This window comes from Lutra lutra, chromosome 15 (genome assembly GCF_902655055.1).
Source record: "Lutra lutra chromosome 15, mLutLut1.2, whole genome shotgun sequence".
NCBI lineage: Eukaryota > Metazoa > Chordata > Mammalia > Carnivora > Mustelidae > Lutra > Lutra lutra.
The window spans coordinates 23,166,604-23,190,630 of NC_062292.1; the positions used below are offsets into that span (position 1 = coordinate 23,166,604).

Here is a 24,027-nt window from a genome sequence, read left to right on the forward strand (position 1 = left end):
TTAAAAAACAAAAAAACTATAATAAATACACAAGAAACCATAAAGAGAAAGGAATCCAAGCACAATACTAAAGAAAATCATCAAATTGCACTAGAAGAAAGGAACAGAGAAGAACTATAAAAAGAACCAGAGGGTGCATGGCTGGCTCAGTCAGTAAGCATGCAACTCTTGATCTCGGGGATCTAAGTTTGAGCCTCATGTTAGGTGTAGAAATAAAATTAAAATCTTTGGGGCACCTGGATGGCTCAATGGGTTAAGCCTCTGCCTTCAGCTTGGGTCATGATCTTGGGGTCCTGAGATTGAGCCCCACATAGGGCTCTCTGCTCAGCGGGGAGCCTGCTTCCCTTCCTCTCTCTCTGCCTGCTTCTCTGTCTACTTGTGATCTCTCTGTCTGTGAAATGAACAAATAAAATCTTAAAAAATAAAAAAATAAATAAATAAAATCTTTGGAAAAAAAAAAGAGTTAGAAACAATTAATAAAATTGCAATAAGTACAAACATACCAATAATTATTTTAAATGTAAATGAATTTATTTTGGTTCTAACCAAAATAAATAAATTAAATAAATAAATAATAAATACAATAAAATAGAAGACTCTCATATGCTGCCTACAAGAGACTCACTTCAAATACAAAGACATATACAAAATGAAAGAGAAGGGATGGAAAAGGGTATTCCATGCAAATGGAAGTGAAAAGAAGCTGTGGTAGCGATACTTATATCACACAAAATAGACTTTACAACAACGAACATAACAAGGGACAAAGAACAGCATTACATAATGATAAAGGGAAAAATTCAACAAGAGGATATAGCAATTTATTTCTCAACAAATTCAACAACCTAGAAGTACGATCTTCCCAGACTCAAGCAGGAAGAAATAGAAAATCTAAACAGATTAATTACTAGTAATTAAATTGAATCAATAAAAAAAGAAATCTCAAAATCAACAGAAGTCAGGATCAGAGGTGAATTCTACCAAACATTTAAAGAAGAGTTAATAGCTATTCTTAAACTATTCCAAAAAATGAAAATGGAAGAACTGTTTCAAATTCATTTGATAATGGCAGCATTATCCAGATAGCAAAACCAAAAACACCACAAAAGAAAAAGAAAAGAAAATTAGAAGCCAATATCCCTAAGGAACATATATATAAAAATCCTCAGCAAAATATTAGCAAACTGAATTCAACAATATATTAAAGGGATCATCCACCACAATCAAGTGCGATTTATTCCAGGAATGTAAGGATGGGTCAATGTCTACAAATCAGTGTGATACACCACATCAACAAAATGGAGGATAAAACGATATATGGTTATCTCAATAGATGCAGAAATATCATTTGGCAAGTTCAACATCCATTCATGATAAAATCTCTCAACAAAATGATATAGAGAGAATAAAACTCAATATAATAATGGCTATCTATGACAAAGCCACAGCTAACATACTCAATGGTGAAAAGGTGAAAGCTTTTCTCTAAGATCTCTAACAAGACAAGTGTGTTTACTCTTACCACTTTTATTAAACATAGTACAAGAAGTCCTAGCCATAGCAATCAGACAAGAAACAAAAACAAAGGCACCCAAATTAGTAAGGAAGAAATAAAACTGTCACTATTTGCAGATGACATAATACTAAATATAGAAAACCCTAAAGATTCCACCAACTATTAGAATAAATGAACTCAGCCAATTTGCAGGATATAAAATTAATATACAGAAATGAGTTGTATTTTTATATACTAATAAACAAGCAGAAAGAGAAATTAAGAAAACAATCCTATTTACAATTGCTCCAAAATAACAAAATACCAGAAATAAATTTTACCAAGGAGGTAGAAGACCTATATTATAAAAACTGTATGATACTGATGAAAAAAATTAAAAAGTAACACAAACAAATAGAAAGATATACCCTGTCATGGATTGGAAGAATTAATATCATTAAAATATCCATTTTGCCCTAAGCAATCTACAGATTCAATGAAATCTCTATCAAAATACTAACAACGGGGAGGCCTGGGTGGCTCAGTCAGTTAAGCGTCTGCCTTCATCTTGGGTCATAATCCTAGGGTCCTAGGATCAAGCCCCATGTTGGTAGGGGGTTTCCCAATCAGCAGGGAGTCTTCTTCTCCCTCCCCCTCTGCCCTGCTTATGTGCTTGCTCTCTCACTCTCTCTCTCAAATAAATAAATAAAATCTTTTAAAAAATACTAATAATATTTTTCACAGAATTAGAACAAATAATCCTAAATTCATACGGAACTGCAAAAGACCCTGAATAGCCAAAGCAATCTTGAGAAAGGAGAATAAAGCTGAAGGTATCACACTCCCAAATTTCCAGTTATTCTGCAATGCATTAGTAATCACAACCACGTAGTACTAGCACAAAAACAGACACAAACATCAAAGGAATAAAACAAAGAACCCAGAAATAAACCGACATTTATATAGTCAATTAATCTATGACAAAGGAGGCAAGAATACACAATGGGGAAAAGATAGTCTCTTTGATAAGTAGTATTGAGAAAACTGGACAAACATAGCAAAGGAATGAAAGCAGAACACTTTCTTACACCATATACAAAAATTAACTCAAAACTGATTAAAGACTTAAATGTGAGCCCTAAAATCATAAAACTCCTAAAAAGGGGGCACCTGGGTGGCTCAGTGGGTTAAGCCTCTGCCTTTGGCTCAGGTCATGATCTCAGGGTCCTGGGATCGAGCCCCACATCGGGCTCTCTGCTCAGTGGTGAGCCTGCTTCCTCCTCTCTCTCTGCCTTGCCTCTCTGTCTACTTGTGATCTCTCTCTCTCTGTCAAATAAATAAAATCTTTAAAAAAAAAAAAAAAACCTCCTAAAAAATAAAAAATAAGCCATAATCTCTCCAACATCAGTCTTAGCAATATTTTTTTGGATTTATCTCTTCAGAAAAGAGCAACAAAAACAAAAATAAACAAGTGGGACTATACCAAAATAAAAAGTTTTTGCACAGTGAAGGAAATCATCAATGAAATGAAAGGCAATCTACTAAATGGGAGATATTTGCAAATGATACACGCAATAAGGAGCTAATATCCAAAAGGCATAAAGAAACCATACAACTTAACACTAATGAAACAATCTGATTTAAAAATGGGCAGAAGGGGGGGGCGCCTGGGTGGCTCAGTGGGTTAAGCCACTGCTTTCGGCTCAGGTCATGATCTTGGAGTCCTGGGATCGAGCCCCGCATCGGGCTCTCTGCTCAGCAGGGAGCCTGCTTCCTCCTCTCTCTGCCTGCCTCTCTGCCTGTTTGTGATCTCTCTGTCAAATAAATAAATAAAATCTTTAAAAAAAAAAAATGGGCAGAAGGGGCACGTGGTTGGCTCATTCAGTTAAGCATCTGCCTTTGGCTCAGGTCATGATCTCAGTGTTCTAGCATCGAGCCCTGCATCAGGCTCCCTGCTCTTGGGAAGCCTGCTTCTCTCTGTCCTCCCCACTCATGTGCTCATTCTCTCTCTCTCTCATATAAACCAATAAATAAATCTAAAGAAAGAAGGAAAAAAGAAAGAAAGAAATTGGCAGAAGACATGAATAGACCCTTTTCAAAAAATACATACAGATGTACAAAAAGCACATGAAAATATGTTCAACATCACTAAATCATAAGGGAAATGTACATCAAAACCACAATGAGACATCACCTCACACCTGTCAGGATGGCTAGACTCAAAAAGACCCAAAATAACAAGTGTTGGTGAGGATGTGGAGAAAAAGGAACCCTCAAGCATTGTTGGTGAGAATGTAAATTGGTGCAGCACTTTGAAAGTAATATGGGGGTTCCTCAAAAAATTAAAAATAAAAATACCATATGATCTAGTAATTCCACTTCTGAATATTTACCTGAAGAACATGAAAATACTAATTTGAAAATATATATGCACTCCTCTATTTATCGTAGCATTATTTGCAAAAACCAAAACATAGAAGCAACCTAAGTATTGAAAGATGAATGGTAAGAGATAAAGAAATGGTGGTGAAGAAAAAATAATTAACTAATTAATTAATTAAAATAAAAAAGAAATGGTGGTGTGTGTATAAAACAATATTATTCAGTCATTAAAAAAAGGAAGTCCTACTATTCATGATATGAATGGACCTGAAGGGTATTGTGCTAGGTGACATAAGTCAGACAGAGAAAGACAAACATCATTTGATTTCATTTATGTGGAATCTAAAAAACAAAACAAAGAAAACAGAAACAGACTCATAAATACAGAGAACAAACTGGTGGTTGCCAGAGGGGAAGGTGTAAAGGACTAGGCAAAACAGCTGAAGGGGACTAAGAGGTACAGACTCCCAGCTATGAAATAAATAAGTCATGAGGATGTAAAGTGCAGCACAGGAAATATAGTCAAAAATATTACATTAACTTTATGGTGACTTATCATGGAGAATATCCCGTAATATATACATAGTTTCAAATCACTATGTTGTACACCTAACACTAATATAATATTGTAGTCAACTATACTTCAATGAAAAATAAATAAATATGCAACATGGGGGGTTAAGGGGGTAGGAGAAGAATAAATGTAACAAGATGGGATTGGGAGGGAGACAAACCATAAGTGACTCTTAATCTCACAAAACAAACTGAGGGTTGATGGGGGGAGGGGGATTGGGAGAGGCGGGGTGGGGTTATGGATATTGGGGAGGGTATGTGCTATGGTGAGTGCTGTGAAGTGTGTAAACCTGGCGATTCACAGACCTGGGGATAAAAATATATGTTTATAAAAAATAAAATTTAAAATAAATAAATAAATAAATAAATAAATAAGTTTTTTAAAAATACCAACATTGAGGGGTACCTGGGTGGCTCAGTCAGTTAAGCTGCCTTTGGCTCAGGTCATGATCCCACGGTCCAGGGATCAAGCCCTGTTTCCAGGCTCCCTGTTCAGCAGGAAATGTGCTTCTTCCTCTCCTTCTGCCCCTCATACCCGACTTGTGCGCTCTCTCAAATAAATAAATAAAATCTTTTAAAAAATAAAAAAATATTTAATTATTTTCAGAGAGAGAGAGAGAGAGAACAATCAGGGGGAAGGGCAGAGGCAGAGGGAGAATCAGGCTCCCTGCTGAGCAAGGAGCCTGATGTGGGACTCAATCCCAGAACCCTGGGATCATGATCTGAGCCTAAGGCAGACGCTTAACTGACTGAGCCAGCCAGGTGCCTAATAAATAAAATCTTAAAAAAAAAAATACCAACACTTTGTTCAAGACTAAGCCTTGGACCAGCTTCAAGGTAGAAGACCTGAGTGTTGGACCACTATATGAAGCGAGGATTCCAGAAGGAAGAAAATGGAAATCCTCTGTTCAAGAAGCACCCATGGTTAACAACCTGAGGATTTCATGATTAAGATTAGCCAAATGTGACCTATAAAAGCAAACACTGCAAAATACTCAATTAAATAAATCATCACAAACGAGACTCAGAAGAAACAACAGTCATTTTAGTCACTAGTAGTTTTCATATATTATTATTATGAGATTTAAAATATAAAACTATGCAGAAAATGTTTGAGAAATGAAAGACTGAATCTATAAATAAGCAATAAAAAACATATTAACTATGATGAGAAAGATATGGAAACAAACCAACAGAAACCTCTTAGATGGGAAGTCTAATTACTGAATTGTAAAACTCAAAAGATGGGTTTTGGAAAAGATGCACCTCAAGTGGTTTATTATTGTCTTCAGAAAAACTACCTAGAATGCAGCACAGAGACAAGGAGATGGAAATGAGGAAAGAGATATTAAGAGACAAAAAGCATAGGATGAAATCATCCAGTATAAATCTAATCAGAGTTCCAGAAAGAGAGAACAGAGAAAATGGAAAGCAGACATTTATCGAAGAGATCACCATTGATAATTTTGCAAAACTCATTAAGGATATTAATCTATAATAGGATTGTGGAATAGAAATAGGTACAGGAAAAAAAAAAAAAAAAGAAATCCAGAGGAACTAAACGTATTCTCCTGCATGAAATAACAACCACCAAAAGAAGACAAAGTATGTGGAACAATTTTCAAGACATGTGTGACAGAAAAATTTTCAAGACACTGCACCTAAGGCACTGAAAGAAAGTAATCACTGACCAGAGGTAAAGTAAGCCCTATGATTGTTCAATCTTTTGGACTTGAAAGGCCAAAGCACAAGGACAAAGAACCCAGGAGAAACCCAGTGGATTCTGGGTTACGGAGACAGAGCTAAGAGTCTAGGGAGAGAAAGAGGACAGGGAACCAGAGGGAAGAGAGCTGTATAGGAAGATCCTCTGGCGGTCTGCAGAGGGTCCTTCTCAAGTATTCAGCTAAGTAATGATCAGAGGATCAATGTGAAGAAACTGTCTAAAGCCAGGGAAGGAGCCCGCTGAAAGGATCAATAACTAAGAGCGTCCAGGATTCACAGGTGGCTCGAAATAGTGCTGGTTCCAACTAGTCAGACTGGAAAAACTTACAATTCATGGGTCATTGGATACAGTACAAAGAAGAGTCTTGCTTAAGTATTCAGAAATAATTAGCTTTAAATTAAGCACCATTCTGGTCCCGCCTAAAGGCCCAAAAGGATCAAATTATTTTCAAGTAGCTTCATCGTGTTTCAGATCAAAGTTCAAGAATATTTTTAGAAATAGAAAAATACACAGCATCCAATAAAACTAAAATTCACAATGCCTGCCATGCAGTCATATTTATTAGTCATGCAAAAAAGTCAGGAAACACATTTATGAAGAGAAAAAAAATTGACCCAGAACTGGCATAAATGTTAGAATTAACAGACACAGATATTAAAAGCTGGAGGAGGTCATTCAGATTCTAGGAAATAGTTTCCATGATCTTGGGTGGCACAGATTGACCTGCCAGAGTTCCAGAGAGAGCCTGAGGAGATTTGCGTACAGAAGTGTCAGGAAACAGCTCACCGGGTACAGGAGCTTGTACTGGTGAAGGATACCTAGCTGCTTCAATTCCCTTGGGAGCCCCCTGGCCCCTACATAAAGTGGTTTCTGGAGAAGTTAAAGCCTGAAGGTCTCTGCCAGCTCCCAGCTGGGTTTGAGGACAGACTTGCCTGTGTGCTCTACACATCTGTGCTCAGAACCAAGGACCCAAGCAAGCCAGTGCCCCTATTCAGGGGCCAGATTGTGGTGCTCCAAGGCCTCCAGGACTTTGGCTGGGACCCCCGCTTTCAGCCTGATGGATACAAGCAGATATATGCAAAGATGCCCAGAGCTGAGAAGAATGCCGCCTTCCATCACTTCCAGGCCCTGCCTGAGCTACAAAAACACTTTTGCAGCTTGACTCTTCTGGTAGACATTGATGATTGCCCTGGCTGGGGTTCTGGGGAAGACTAGCCTAAAACCTCCCCCATCAGTCAGCACTCCTCCAAGTATTGCCTTCAGGGTTACCACTTCCTAAGAGTGTTGAGACAGCCTCACCAGCCCTGTTTGGAGGAGCAGTTGGCTCTGCTTGGAGAAACTTTGGGTAGGGACATCATTATCTTGACTTTGAGGATTCAATGGTCCCTCCCACAGCTTCCTGACCCGGAATCCTGAAAGGACCTTGGATGTTAAACTGGCCAATGGCACGATTGAGGGTTTGGGAAGAACCACACAAACACCCCAGTTGTTTTTAAACTGCAGCAAATAAAAATACTGAAAGCACTTGCTTCCAATATAAAATGGATATATCAGCTTTGGGGGAAAAAAAACTATAACTATATTCTCTATATTTGCATTGTTAAGTAGAGACATGGAAGATATTTTTGAAAAGACCCAAACTGAGCTTTTAGAGATGAAAACTAAAATGTCTGAGTTGAACATCATTGGGTAGATTAGATTAGAAAAGCAGATCAGATACTGCAGAAGAAAAGATTAGTAAACTTGAAGACAGAGCAATAGAAACTATCCAAAATGAACAAAAAGTATTTTTTAAATATGAAAAAATGTTCAAAGCATCAGTGATCCCTGGGACTATCTCATTATTTGTGGCCTGATGTATGAGTAAATGGACTCCCCTGAAAAGGGAGGAGGGCAGAAAAAATACTTGGAAGAAAAACTAGCCAAAAAACTCCTATATTTGATGAAAAACATAAACTCACAAATCCAAAAACTCAATGAACACCAAGCACAAGAAATATGAAGAAAATTACACCAAGGTGTATCATAATCAAATTGCTTGAAAGCAATGATATGACACAACTCAGTGAATTCTACAAAATAATGGTCAGAAAACATTTCAGCAGTTAAAATTGAGGTGTGAGTAAAGCAACCAGTCTGAAAAGACTACCTGCTGTATGATCCCAACTAGATCACATTCTGGAAAAGGAAAAAGTATAGAGAATGCAGAATGATCAGTAGTTGCTGTGGGTTTAAAGGAATGGGAATGGAGGAGGGATGAAAGGTGATAGGTGGGGGGGTTCAGGGTCATGGAACTGTTCTGTAATGATGGTGATACTGCATGAAATCGACACTGACTAATTAGCGTGCTTCCCACATATAGTATATTTCACCAAGAAAATTTGAAAAAACTGGGGATATTTAGCCTGAATAAGGGAATGCATAACAGGGAAAACAAAAATGGCTATTTTCAAATATTTAAAGAGCTCTAAGGTAAAAGGAAGAACCAAGTTATTCTGAGTATTTTCACAGTACAAAATGAGGGTTAGTGGGTAAATTTATAGGAAAGCAGATTACATTTATATAAAGTAGCTAGTAGGTGAAATTTGATACACAAAGGAATATGTGCAAATGAAGAATCACAGTGATGAAATGACTGTGAACACTTTATAATTTTTTATTGAGATATAATTTATATGTCATAACATTCACCCTTTAAAATATATAATACTGTTTAGTATATTCAAAAAGTTGTGCAACTATCAGCACTAATTCCAGAGTATTTTCTCATCACCCCCCCACCAAAAAATCCTTAATGGTACCTATTAGCAATCACTCTTCCTTTCTCTTTCTCCCAACCCCTGGCAACTACTAATCTACTTTCTGTCTGGATGTGCCTCTTCTGGACATTTCATATAAATGGAATCTTACAACACTGGGACCTTTCGTGACTACCTTCTTTCACTTAGTATGTTTTCAGAGCTTATCCTTGTTATATCTGTATCAATACTTCATTCCTTTTTATGATTGAAAAATGTGCAAAATATGCATTTGTCAAAAGCCATAGAATACAACACAAAGAAATAAACCATAATGTAACCTATGGACTTAAGTTAACCATAGGAGGGACGCCTGGGTGGCTCAGTTGGTTAAGCAGCTGCCTTCGGCTCGGGTCATGATCCCAGCGTCCTGGGATCAAGTCCCACATCGGGCTCCTTGCTTGGCGGGGAGCCTGCTTCTCCCTCTGCCTCTGCCTGCCATTCTGTCCACCTCTGCTCGCTCTCTCTCCCTCTCTCTCTGACAAATAAATAAAATCTTTAAAAAAAAAAAAAAAGTTAACCATAGGATATCAGAGTGTATCATGCATGCCATATTAATAACAGATGCTAATAATGAAAGAAACTGTATATGGAGAAGGGGGGATAAGTGGAAACTCCTTATTATCTGTTCAATTCTGTAAATTTAAAACTATTCTTAAAAGAACCTTTTATCTTTTAAAGAAAGTCAGGGATATCTGGATGGCTCAGTCAGTTGAGCGACTGACTCTTGATTTCAGGTCAGCTTGTGATCTCAGGGTCCTGGGATCAAGCCCTGCGTCTGTCTCCTTGCTCAGCAGGAAGTCAGCCTGACCCTCTCCCTCTGCCCCTTCCCCCACTCAGGCATGTGCTCTCTCTCTCTCCCTAAAATAAACAAATCTTTAAAAATAAAAAATAAATAAATAAATGCCAGACAAGCACTTTTTTTTTTTAAGATTTTATTTATTTATTTGACAGACAGAGATCACAAGTAGGTGGAGAGGCAGGCAGAGAGATTGAGAGAGAGAGAGAGAGAGAGAGAGAGGAGGAAGCAGGCTCTCCGATGAGCAGAGAGCCTGATGCGGGGCTCGATCCCAGAACCCTGGGATCATGACCTGAGCCGAAGGCAGAGGTTTTAACCCACAGAGTCACCCAGGCACCCCACGGGCACATTTTTAAGAAAAATGAATAGGTAAAAAAAAATTTTTTAAATGAATAGGTAGGGGCGCCTGGGTGGCTCAGTGGGTTAAGCCTCTCTGCCTCCAGCTCTGGTCATGATCTCAGGGTTCTGGGATCGAGCCCCGCATCAGTACCATCTACTCAGCTGGGAGCCTGCTTCCCCCTCTCTCTGCCTGCCTCTCTGCCTACTTGTGATCTCTGTCTGTCAAATATATAAACAAAATCTTTAAAAAAAAAAAAATACAAAAGAAGATGTTACTAGGGACGCCTGGGTGGCTCAGTTGGTTAAGCGGCTGCCTTCGGCTCAGGTCATGATCCCAGCGTCCTGGGATCGAGTCCCACATCGGGCTCCTTGCTTGGCGGGGAGCCTGCTTCTCCCTCTGCCTGCCATTCTGTCTGCCTGTGCTCGCTCGCTCTCCTCTCTCTCTGACAAATAAATAAAATCTTTAAAAAAAAAGAAGATGTTACTAAGAAAATCATAAGAAAAAATACATTTATAGTACTGGACTATAAAAAAAATCTGCTCTACGTGAACCTGTGAAATTCAAACCCATGTTGTTCAAGGGTCAACTGTATAAATGCTACATGATCCCATTGATATGAAGTTTCTAAATAGGTGAAACTAATATAAGGGGAGAAGAGGTCAAAACTCCTGGAGAAGGGGGTGGGCATTTACTGGGAAAGAGCATTAGGGAACTTTGTCGGGGGAAGGTAAGCCTCCACATCTCGTTAAGAGTTTGTGTTTGTCGGGGCGCCTGGGTGGCTCAGTGGGTTAAGCCTCTGCCTTCGGCTCAGGTCATGATCCCGGGGTCCTGGGATCGAGCCCCGCATCGGGCTCTCTGCTCAGCGGGGAGCCTGCTTCCCTCCTCTCTCTCTGCCTGCCTCTCTGCCTACTTGTGATCTCTGTCTGTTAAATAAATAAATAAAATATTAAAAAAAAAAAAAAGAGTTTGTGTTTGTCAAAAGTCAATAAAGGCAGACAAGATTTGTGTTTCTCGATACATGTAAATATTACTGAAAATGGAAAAAAGGCAAATAAAGGACTCTGGTAATGATATACATGATAAAGTGTTTAGGAGGAATACACTGACGTCAGCAATTTGCTTTGAAATACATGAAATGGCTGGATGGATAGACAAGTGATAAAGCAGAGTAAAATGTTAATGGCAGAATCTAGATAGTAGGTATTTGTGTGTTCACATTAAAATTATTTCCATTTGGGGGCGCCGGGGTGGCTCAGTGGGTTAAAGCCTCTGCCTTCAGCTCAGGTCATGATCCCAGGGTCCTGGGATCGAGCCCTGAATCCGGCTCTCTGCTCAGCAGGGAGCCTGCTACCTCCTCTCTCTCTCTCTCTCCCTCTCTGCCTGCCTCTCTGCCTACTTGTGATCTCTGTCTGTCAAATAAATAAATAAAATCTTTAAGTGATTTCAGCTCAGTCGAGCCCTGTGTTGGGCTCCTTGCTCAGCACAGAATCTGCTTGAGGGTTCTCTCCTTCTCCCTCTGTCCCTCCCCCTGCTCGCACTCTTTCTCTGTCACTCTCTAAAAATAATAATCTTTTTTAAGATCATAAAATAAACAAAATAAAATAAAATTCTTTCCCTTTTTACAGATATTTGGAAATTCCCATAATAAAATATTGTAAAAAATAAAAATAAAAATAACAACAACTGAAAAAAAAGTCAGGTGCCTGCTGCAACCAAAGATATTTATAGCATCAACCAAAAAGATTGCAACAGCATCCCTAGTTCTTTGTAATGTGAGAATCTTGTTCAGCTCATATTCAATCTGGCAGTTATTTTTCCTCCTATAACAAATATTATTATGAAACTCTGTTGCATATGAAAACTTTCTTCTGGGCTCCTGGGTGGCTAAGTTGATTAAATGTCTGCCTTCGGCTCAGGTCATGATCCCAGGGTCCTGGGATTAAGTGCCGCATCGGGCTCCTTGTTCAGGGGGGAGGTTGCTTCTCCCTCTGCCTGCCACTCCCCCTTCTTGTACTCTCTCTCTCTCTCTGTTTGGCAAAAAAATAAATAAAATCTTAAAAAAAAAAAAAGAAGAAGAAGAAGCAAACAAACAAAACTTCCTTCTGCTGTAACAGGCCTCAGAGGCAGTTGCATGAAAAGCAGAGACACACACAAGCAGATCAGAAAGCACTCAATGAGACCGGAGGCAGAAAACTATGGTAACAGGCAAATGGAGAGAAGAAGTCAGAGGCTGATCTCAAGTATTTCCAATGCATGCATGGTATTACCATCTCCTAGGGACTTCTATTGGATCCTCACAACGATCTCGTGAAGCAGAGAAAACACTTTAAGATACCAAGCTCAGGACAACCGTAGTCTTCCCCATTGAAGGTGGGCCCTAGACCTTCAAAAGATCTCCTACCAAAACAAAATGCTGACCACTAGATTATTCTGAACTACCGTGTTTCACCATTCCACAAACACATAGTGAATGTTTGCACAATCAGCCTAAAACCTCATGGCTTATTCTCACCTACACTGTATTCTTTTTTTAAAAAAGAATATTCCACATTCATGTATACTTCCTATTTACTTATGTATGTATATATTTACTTACTTAAAATAAGCTCTATGCCCAAAGTGGGGCTTGAACTCACCACCCTGAGATCAAGAATCACATGCTCTACTGACTGAGCAAGCTAGGCACCCCATCACCTATTTTACATTTTTAATTCCCAACTTTAGCCTATTCTAAGTCCTTAGCTTAGGACTGCCCGTCTCTTTCTGTCTAGACTTTTGGGATTGGACCTGACTTTATTTTGGCCCCTAAAGGCTAACTCCTGAAATCAGCTGGAAGAGTCCCACTCATTTCTATGCCTCATAAGGGGAAAGTCTGGATCTGCCATTAGTCATCTAGCTCCTTTGCTATGCTTCCTCATCTGTCCCTCCCAGCTCTGTTCTTGGATTGACAACTCAGACTTCAGTTGTTCCTACCCTCATTTCAATTTGCATTCTCCAGCTCTTGAGGTGTTCCAAGAACTGACTCCTTAGTATCCAATCTTGACAAGTATCTTATTAATGGCTTTGCTCCTCATATCTCCATAAATCCATAACTCAGACAGTGGGAAAATAGGGCAAACATATTATTTATTCTCATTCCATAAATCAGACAGTGGGAAAATAAGGCAAATTTATATTACTTGTTCTCATTCAGGAGAAAAACATTCAGAGGAGCTAATAATCTTCCTGTGGTTCCATGGCAAGTAAGCTGCAGATATGTAATTTGAACCCAATATCCTAATTACACTATTCCTTCCAGCTTTTTGTTAAGTACCACACTCATAAGAAGCATTATAGTTTTAATAGTATTTATCATGATCATCTATAATAATTATATATACAAGGCATCTACTTCTGTGCTCTCATTTAACCTCACCACAATCCTATGAGGCCTTTTAATGCTTGACATAGAGTAGATACTCCACAGACATCATTGACTGATGAATGGACAAATGGACAAATGAATTGGGACAAACTCCCAATCATAAAAGAATATGGTGTTGGGGCACTTGGGTGGCACAGCTGGTTAAGCATCAGACTCTTGGTTTCAGCTCAGGTCACTATCTCAGGGTCGTGGGATCAAGCTGCACACTCAGCATGGAGTCTGCTTGAGATTCTCTCTCTTCCTCTCTCTCTGCTCCTCTCCCTGACTCATGCTTCCTTACTCTCTCTCTTTAAAGTAAATAAATCTTGGGGTGCCTGGGTGGCTCAGTGGGTTAAAGCCTCTGCCTTTGGCTCAGGTCATGATCCCAGGGTCCTGGGATCGAGCCCCACATCGGGCTCTCTGCTCAGCAGGGAGCCTGCTTCCTCCTCTCTCTGACTGCCTCTCTGCCTACTTGTAATCTCTGTCTGTCAAATAAATAAATAAAATCTTTAAAAAATATAAAAAATAAAAATAAATAAAAATTAAAAAGAGGGGTGCCTGGGTGGCTCAGTGGGTTCAGCCTCTGCCTTCTGCTCAGGTCATGGTCTCAGGGTCCTGGGATCGAGCCCCGCATCGGGCTCTCTGCTCAGCAGGGAGCCTGCTTCCTCCTCTCTCTCTCTCTCTCTCTCTCTCTCTCTGCCTGCCTCTCTGCCTACTTGTGATCTCTGTCTGTCAAATAAATAAATAATTTTAAAATCTTAAAAAAAAAAAAAAGAATATGGTGTCAAACATCCCAACAGAAATCATCTTAAGAAAGTCCTCAACTATTTTTTTTTACTGTAGAAAATAGAAATGCAATTCAGTTCCTTATTATCAATAGAATAGAGAAGGGAACTTTTTTTATTTTCTTAAAAGCAGATATAAAAGAATTGTTAATATAAAACTCAAAAGGAAACCGGGATATTCCAATAATAGCTCTAACCTGATTTTGGACAGTAGTTCTCCTCTATCTGCACAGTCCACACTGACTTGTCGAATTAGTTCATGAAATACTGTATTGTAAATATTCTGTTCCTTCCTTAACATATGTAGTAGTTTGTGCATCTGGCAGAAGATAAGGAATATCATCAGTATTTATTGCAGTCTTATCAGTAAAATAGCACTTTAGGAAGTAAGTACGCTGAATGTGAATGTTTTAGAAACACCTTGATAATTTATTTCACTTACATTTTTCTTTATAAATATAACTACAAAAATAATATATTATTTTTAGAAGTCTGCTTCATCATGTACCTCTTTACATGATGCACTGAGAAGGTCACAGTATCACTTCTATATCATCCCCGCCAAAAGTACATAACCTGAACCTAATCATGAGTACACATTAGACAAATGAAAATTGAGGAACGTCCTACAGAGTAACTGGCATATGGTCTTCCAAATATCAAGGTCAAGAAAAGCAAAGAACTGTTTCAGATTATAGTTGTCTAGGAACATGACAACGGAAAGTATTATGTGATCCTTGGATCCTGAAACAGAGGGGACAAGAGCTATAACATCCATTATAGGGACAACTGGCAAAATTTGAATTCTGAATATGGATAGATAATTCTATCACATCAATGTTAAATTTCCCAATTTTGATAAGTGTATTACGGATATGTAAAAGAATGTCCTTATCCATAGGAAACGTACCCTGAAATTTTTGGTGATAAAGAGGCATGATGTCACGGGCTTACTGCAAATCGGTTGAGAAGAAACTATACATATACAGATAGGTGTGTAGAGAAGAAGAGAGAATGATAAAGCAAGTAGAGCACAATGTAAACTAGTGAATCTGGATAAAGATTACACAGGAATGCTTTATACTGAACTTTAAGTTTTAAATTCTGTAAAAATAAGAATTTACGAAATAAAAAGAGCCCTCATAAAGAAAACTATCTGTATCTCTTTAAAATTAAAAGAGTGCTTTCATTAACAAAATAAAAATTTTAAGTGCTAAAAAAGCATGGTTTAATTGACAGTGGCTTTTAGTGGTACATAAAATAATGAAGATCTTATAATCAATGGTACTTTACAGTCAATGAAATGCAGTAGTAATTATAATAGCAACAATTATACAGTGTTTACCACATGCCAAGCACTATTCTAAGCACTTTACATTCACGTGTCATTTAATCTCCACAACAACCCTATGAGGTAGGTATTATTATTACCTCTTATTTACAGATGAGTAAATTGCAACACAAATACATTAAGTGACTTGCCCAAGGTCACTAGCTAATAAACTGCAGGGACAAGATTCCAGTCCAGACATTCTGGCTCCAGAATGCATGCTCTCAACCACTTTGCAAGTACCTTGGTTGGCCCTGTATATTCTTGATTTTCCACACCAGCCCTCTCTAGCATAGCATCCATCACGTCATTCAGCTGGACCACTTCAACTCTTTTATTAGGTTTCCTAGAGGATTAAAGTGAGAAATTTATGTAATTAAGTGGTCTAACAGGTCATCCTCAAGTGACTAAAAGAATATAATATATATAAAATGTATATACTATGGAATATTAATGGCATATTTTTTACTTTAGGGAGAGAGTGAGCTGGAGGAGGGGCAGAAGGAGAGAACCCCCAAACCGACTCCCCACTGAGCATGGAGCCCAAAAAGGGCTCAATCCCAGGACCCTGAGATCATGACTGGGGCTGAAACCAGGAGGTCACCCAACAGATTAAGCCACCCAGGTGCCCCTGGAATATTAATGTTACTTTAAAGCATAGCCCTGTATGTACTGATCTAGTGGGTTATAGCAGTAATATAGTTTAAAAAAAAGAAAAAGGGAAATGTAAATAGTATGATCCTCTTTTGTGTAAAGAAAATAATGCTTCCTTCCAACATTTCTTTTTCTTTTTTTTTTCTAAAGATTTTATTTATTTATTTGACAGAGATCACAAGTAGGCAGAGAAGCAGGCAGAGAGAGAGGAGGAAGCAGGCTCCCTCTGAGCAGAGAGCCTAATGCGGGGCTCAATACCAGGACTCTAGGATCATAACCTGAGCCGAAGGCAGAGGCTTTAACCCACTGAGCCACCCAGGCGCCGCCCTTCCAACATTTCTATATACTTCGTGTGTAGGATTGTAAGAACATAGAAGAAATATGGAGCGATAAATACCAAGCTGTTAATATTGGTTACTTCACAATGTAAGTGAAGAAAAGGGACAAGGGAGAGAGAAGAAAAAAAAAAAGACTATAGCAAACAGATCTGTTGTACAACATTGTGCCTAGATTCAGTGATAACTGTATTGAAAACTTAAAAATTTGTTAAGAAGATAAATCTCATATTAAGTGCTCCTCCCACAATAAAATAAAATTTTAGGAAAAAAAAATTTTAAACTGTAAAAAAAAATATTTTATAGCACTTAAATATTATTATAAATATGTAAAAATTTAAAACATTGATTAGATGATAGAATTGTGGACAATTATTGTCTTGGATTTCTGCTATAATTTTAATATTTTCTGTGCAATAAAGTACTAAGGTAAATAATATATATACAAGAAAAATAAATATGTATAAATAAATATGCATATGTAAATTAATAAATATGTATATTAAAATAAATAAATATATTCATGTGTTTATGTTCCTTCTGAGAAATATTTTCAAAAATAAACCATACTTACATGGATGGGAAGAGCAACAGCCTGTTTTCACTATCTGTGAGGAGAGTAGTATATTTGCTATAATAAATAAGACAGATAAATATTATCATAAGAAAATTAACAGGCCTATTTATCACATATCACAACATGATAAACCTAAGACCTCATAAAATTGGGAAGCTTGGAGGCAATTGAAAAGGTCCATCATTTTACCCAGAAGATCACACCTAGATAACTACAGACATAGATGTAATGACATTTATCATATTTGGAATATTTTTAGTAAAGGAGTTTTTTTTTGTGGTTTTTTTTTAAAGATTTTATTTATTTATTTGACAGACAGAGATCACAAGTAGGCAGAGAGGCAGGCAGAGAGAGAGGAGGAAGCAGGCTCCCTGCTGAGCAGAGAGCCCAATGTGGGGCTTGATCCCAGGACCCTGGGATCATGACCTGAGCCGAAGGCAGAGGCTTTAACCCACTGAGCCACCCAGGCGCCCCTAGTAAAGGAGTTTTAATAACATTCCTCATATGTGAAAATATGAACATTTCCTTGATTCATTTTTTTAAATGCCTCTTCAAACGTGGAAGGATGTTCTAAAAACACTGAAGTCAACAAAGTTAAATGAATAAATAGGCTATAAAATTAATCAACAGCGATAAAACTAGAACCCAGTTTTCCTAACTCCCAGCCAAATCTGTCCTCTGAAAAGTACCCATTTCCACCTAAATGAGTATCACAGTGAGAATCACATGGTAATCCTTCTAATTCATTATTATTTATGCAACATTTTTCTTCCCCTAGTTAATAAGCATTTCCTTTGGTTCTGCCCCCTACTGGAACTCAGCTGGTTAGTAAGGTCCATTTTCAGAATTTAGAGCAGTGAAAATCTCCAGGGACTATGAAGACTATTTAAAGTTTCTCAAAAATGAGTAAGAGAAACCAGAAACAATGATAGTCCAGGCACAATGAGCACACCCACCACCCAGATCTTGACTTCTAAGTACCATTCTCCACTAGAAGGAATCTGCACTCCCTACAGAAGTGACATAGCTCACTCCACAGCTGGAGCTGGGAAATCGAAGATGAACCTGGAAATTTTACCAAGTTAAAAAATAAAGGAACACTCAAAGAATCATGGGGACAGGTCCAAAAAATATAAGAACCAGTTCAAAGGAGCTAACATTGACCAAATCTAAAAGTTTTTTAACATAAAATAATCATAGTAAAAGAACTACAACCCACTGAAAAAAACAGTAATCCATGAATCCATATGGTAAAATGTTAACTAATAAACAGAGAAGATACAATGAAGCTAAAAAAGTCATCAAAAAGATCTATAACTGGTGGGCTTCTAAGAAATAAACACTGAAGTATTTGGTAGTAAAGGGTCATATCTCCAACTTACTCTTGAATAGTTTTAATGTGTGTATCAAAGCAAATAAGGCAAAAAGTAAATACTCAGTGAGTTAAAACAGAGAGTACTTGAGAGTTGCTTTTCATATTTTTGTAACAGTTTTATAATTTTGAAAATATATAAAAAGTTCCCCTAAAATGAATTCCATTTAGTTCTTTTTGACAAAATATTGTTCTGAAACCCACCATCATAAGGAAATGCCACAGCATGTGTATTGGAAAAGTAAAAAGAGTGACAGCCTCTGGATATTTTATTATAAAACCTTAGTCCAAAGTTCTAATTTTTTACACTATGAAACATTCAAACGTTGTTTCAGAACATACAAGCAAGATCCTATTTTTAATCCCCTAAGCAGAAAACAAAGAAAACTGGAGATGACTAGTGTGAAGGCCGGAGCCTTCACAAGCCCTAGAGTGTGCCTTATGAGACATCAGCTCAGAAGGCTACTTTCCTTTGTCTCCTTGGCCAAAACCATTCCTAAGGAGGCGTAGGTGACCATTCAGAACAAAGATACACTCTTATAATTGAAAATTAAATAGTAGGAAAAGATAGAGAACAATTTGATCACTAAAATCCCGAACTCTTTTCAATAAAACATTTTCATTTTGACACCTTTCTTAAATTTAGGATGGAAGGCCAAATATTTCCTTATTGTAATGTACATATTACCTGGAATATATTACAGTACTCACTCATCATAACACTCCAAACCTGAAACTCCTGTATTTGACACAATATGAAATTCTTCAGGAACCAAAGTATCTGTTAGTTTCTTTGTCTTAAAAAGAAAGAAAGAAGGACAAGAATGAAAAATTAGTAAATGAAAAAAAGTTGAATTGCATAAATCAACATTCCTACCCCCACAGGGATGCTATTTATTAAGAGGTTTTGATTATAGAACTAATAGCATTAGTAATATGGACCATAGGATATAATAAAAAAAAAAACATTCAGCACACATTTTAAAAATAACCATGAATTAAAGAACAATCTTGGGTTTAGTGTTATTCACACATGTCCCACATATTCAGTTAATCCATTGACTCTTTAAAATTCAATAGGAATTTTATTTTATTTTTTTATTTTTTTCAGCATAACAGTATTCATTATTTTTGCACCACACCCAGTGCTCCATGCAATCCGTGCCCTCTACAATACCCACCACCTGGTGCCCCCAACCTCCCACCCCGCACCCCTTCAATAGGAATTTTAAATTTACCTTAGCAACATGCCAAAACTAAGAATTCTACAACTTTGAACTGTAAACCTAAAAAAAAAAAAAAATCTAATCTCCTATACTGTATTTTCTAGATTAAAGTGGTAACTGTTGTTGGAAAATGGCTTAAAAAGAGGTATCATAGATCCTTTCCCACTAAACACTCTTTCCTAGAAATAATCAGAAAGTGCTACGAAAACTGACAAGTAATACAGGTTGTAGTTACAACATTGCTTTATATTTTTAAGGAAATTACTTAAAAATTAGGAGAGGAAATTATTTGTCAAATACTTTATTTACCTTATGAGGCACAATGACACCATCATGTGACTGTAATGATCGTTCCAAGCGTGGGGGACAAAGCGAACTCTCCCTGGCCTCACCTTTAACATATTTAACATCATACAGGAAAGAAATATCCCTAAAAAATAAGAAAAATATATTTACAAAATAAATTTTCTGTTTGGCTACTGGATAAGAGTGGGTAAGATCCACACACATCCTTCTAGTGGGTAAAACGGGGCACAAAACCAGTCTCCTTACTTCATGCTTCACTAAGAGCAGAGGCATTAGACACGAGCCACCCCCCCCCCCAATTCTCCCTCTTCTCCACCTCATCATTCTCCTTCACATCACAAATCCCTTCCCCTCCATCAACCTCAGGTTAAGATGTATTCTCTTCCCCAGGGTTATTTCCTCCACTGACGCCCTTGATTTCATCCTTATCCACATCTCGTTTGGGATCTCGTTCCACCAATCTACTCTCTGTTTGCTTCCCCCTCCCTTGGAATAGTCACTTTGATCTGTAACTCAAATCTGTTCTCCTTCTAAAAGTCCTTCCTTGACCATGCATGGCTGTCATGTTATCAGGATCTATCAGATCTCTCACTGTCTTAATTAGACGTTAATCAGATTTCTTGAAATCTGATTTCTTGAAATTTCCTTGCAATCTAATTTCCATCCCTCTCTTCTGAAACCACTCTAGAAAGCTGATGACTTCTACTGCTAAGTCATCAGTTCCTTTCTTCCACCATTTCCCTTTAATATTTCCCAGGGTTGACCATCTTTCTTTCTAAAACCACTCTCCTTTCCTCTATCCTCTGTGTTACTGGACTCCTGATTCTTTTGCCTCAACCTCTCCTTCTTGAACTCCTCTGTGACTTCCTGTCTACTAAATGGAAATGCTCTGCAACATTACAGCCTCACCTCTCTGTCTCCTGACCCTACACTTTCTCTCTGAGCAATGCCATCAAATCTCACCTGATCACATTTGTTACCTCTACATACCTCTGAATAAGCCTCCCTCCATTCTAACTCTCCACCCTCCTATCCTCATTAATTCTGTCAGGAAGTACCACCACTCTATCGATTAAAAGCTCAGCATACATAATTGACTTCTTCCCAACCACTGCCCTAAATTCCCATCCACCACTAACATTTATTACTTTTATAGTCACCCTCATAGCATTCTAGCAGACCCTGTTGTTGCCAATGTCAAATCACTAGTCCAAGCTATACCTACTTGTTATGTGGATTCTCAATTCTCTCTAGTATACTCTACACACTTCTGCCAGATTCACCTTCCTATAGCAGTTATAATCACACCACTTACTGCATATGATTTTCACGTTTCTGCCCCTCCCCCAATTGTAACTGGTATAGCCATTATGATAAATAGAATGGAGCTTCCTCAAAAAAAAAAAAAAAAAAAATAGAACTACCATATGACCCAGCAAACCCACTTCTGGGTTTATATCCAAAGGAAATTAATCTGGATTTTTTAAAAGATTTTATTTATTTATTTGACAGAGAGAGAGAGCACAAGCAGAGGGAGTGGCAGGCAGAGGGAGAAAGAGAAGCAGGCTTCCTGCTGAGTGGGGAGCCTGACGTGGGTGTTGATCCCAGCACTCTGGGATCATGACCTGAGCCAAAGGCAAACACTTAACAACTGAACCACCTACGCACCCCATGAATCCGGATCTTGACAAAATATCTGCACTCCTTTGTCCATTGTCGCATTATTCACAAGAACCCAGACATAGAAACAACCTAAATGTCCACTAATGAATGACTGGATAAAGAAAATGTGCATATATAGAGAGAACAGAATGTTATTCAGCCTTTAAAAAGGAAATCCTGCCGTTCGTGACAGCATGGATGAAGCTGGAGAACATTATGCCAAGTGAAATAAGCCAGACAAAGAAAAATACTGTATGATTTCATTTATGTCAGATGAGGGGACGGGGAGAAAAGGGGAAATGAGGAGATGTTGGTCAAAAAGTACAAAGTTTCAGTTATGCAAGATGAATGAGTTCTGGAGATCTAATGTATAGCACAATGATGATAGTTAGCAATACTGTGTTGTATATTTGAAATCTGCTAAGAGAACAGATCTTAAATTTATCTTCTTATCACACACACGCAAACACGAATCCACACAAATGGTAACTATATAGAGGTGACAGATAAGTCATTTAGCTTGATTGTGGTGCTCTTTTTACAATGTATACATTTACGAAAACACTAAGTTGTACACTTTAAATATACACAATTTGTTTTTGTCAAAACTATCTCAATAAAGTTTTTTTTTTAATAAAGTTATGTTTTTAAAAACTTGCTCTCAGAGTTATGGGACATTAGTCACTATCACACCAATAACTCCTACTAGAGATTGGCCAATACAACTTTGTTATATAAAAATAATGAATGGTTCATACATATACATATACACACATACACATCTTTGTAAAGGAAATGTTGGTTTGGTAACTGTCAAATTTTCTCAAAAAATAATTCTAGGGCCCTCTTATATTTCTTTTTTTTTTTAAGATTTTATTTATTTATTTGACAGAGAGAGAGAGATCACAAGGAGGCAGAGAGGCAGGCAGAGAGAGGGGGGAAGCAGGCTCCCCGCTGAGCAGAGAGCCCGATGCAGGGCTCGATCCCAGGACCCTGAGATCATGACCTGAGCCGAAGGCAGAGGCTTTAACCCACTAAGCCACCCAGGCGCCCCTCTTATATTTCTATAACAAAAATTATTGGGGCGCCTGGGTGGCTCAGTGGGTTAAGCCTCTGTCTTTGGCTCAGGTCATGGTCTCAGGTTTCTAGGATCAACTCCCACATCAGGCTCTCTGCTCAGTAGAGAGCCGGCTTCCCTCTCTGCCTGCCTCTTTGCCTACTTGTGATCTCTCTCTCTGTGTCAAATAAATAAATAATCTTTTTAAAAATAAAAATAATCAGTTATCTTACTTGATTTTTATTTTCTTATCTTTATTTTTAGAGGGAACTTTTGGTTTTGTGTTGGTATGTAAATCTCATTTAAAAATAATCTGTTTGGGGCGCCTGGGTGGCTCAGAGGGTTAAAGCCTCTGCCTTCAGCTCAAGTCATGATCCCAGGGTCCTGGGATCGAGCCCCGCATCGGGCTCTCTCCTTGGTGGGGAGCCTGCTTCCTCCTCTCTCTCTCTCTGCCTGCCTCTCTGCCTACTTGTGATCTCTGTCGAATGAATAAATAAAATCTTTAAAAAAAAAATCTGTTTTAGGGCACTTGAGTAGCTCAGTGGGTTAAGCCTCTGCCTTCGGCTCAGGTCCTGATCTTAGGGTCCTGGGAACAAGCCCCGCATTGGGCTCTCTACCTGGTAGGAGCTTGCTTTCTCTTCTCCCTTTTTTCTCTGCCTGCCTCTCTGCCTACTTGTGATCTCTCTGTCTCTGTCAACTAATTAAATAAAATCTTTTTTTTTTAATCTGTTTTATTTCTGATAAAATTCTTGTGGTAAATCACTTGTCTCTACTCCTCTGGAAAATCTTTTTTTTTTTTTTAAGATTTTATTTATTTATTTGACAGACAGAGATCACAGTAGGCAGAGAGGCAGGCAGAGAGACAGGGGGAGCCGGCTCCCCACCAAGCAGGGAGCCAGATTGTGGGGCTTGATCCCAAGACCCTGAGATTATGATGTGAGCCGAAAGCAGAGGCTTAACCCACTGAGCCATCCAGGAGCCCCTGGAAAATCTATTTTTATTTACAAAAACAAAAATAAAAAACAAACTTTGATTCCTAGCCATAACACAAAAACTGGATCCCCCAGTTTGTTACACTGAGTTCATACTTCAAATTTTTCTTCAAATAATCACTGGTTATGTTTATACATATGCATGTTTTTTATCTGATGTCAAGGAAAGAGGTATTTCAGAGAGATCGATTTTCTAAATAGCTGAGATATGCTTTAAA

General features: G+C 38.1%; 1 protein-coding gene and 1 pseudogene across 5 annotated transcripts in view; one reads left to right on the forward strand and one right to left on the reverse strand.

Annotated features, from left to right (window-relative positions):
* Positions 1 to 24,027, reverse strand: part of AXDND1 (axonemal dynein light chain domain containing 1) — a 104,251-nt gene that overhangs the window by 71,372 nt on the left and 8,852 nt on the right. For all 5 annotated transcript variants that reach the window (XM_047704435.1, XM_047704436.1, XM_047704433.1 and 2 more), the window contains exons 5-9: positions 20,102 to 20,222; positions 19,278 to 19,363; positions 17,192 to 17,248; positions 15,872 to 15,974; positions 14,496 to 14,617 (exon numbers count right to left, since the gene is read on the reverse strand). In XM_047704435.1, the coding sequence (XP_047560391.1) occupies positions 14,496 to 14,617; positions 15,872 to 15,974; positions 17,192 to 17,248; positions 19,278 to 19,363; positions 20,102 to 20,222 (489 nt within the window). The remainder of the gene's footprint in view (positions 1 to 14,495; positions 14,618 to 15,871; positions 15,975 to 17,191; positions 17,249 to 19,277; positions 19,364 to 20,101; positions 20,223 to 24,027) is intronic.
* LOC125086223 (inosine triphosphate pyrophosphatase-like) lies at positions 1,424 to 7,388 on the forward strand (annotated as a pseudogene).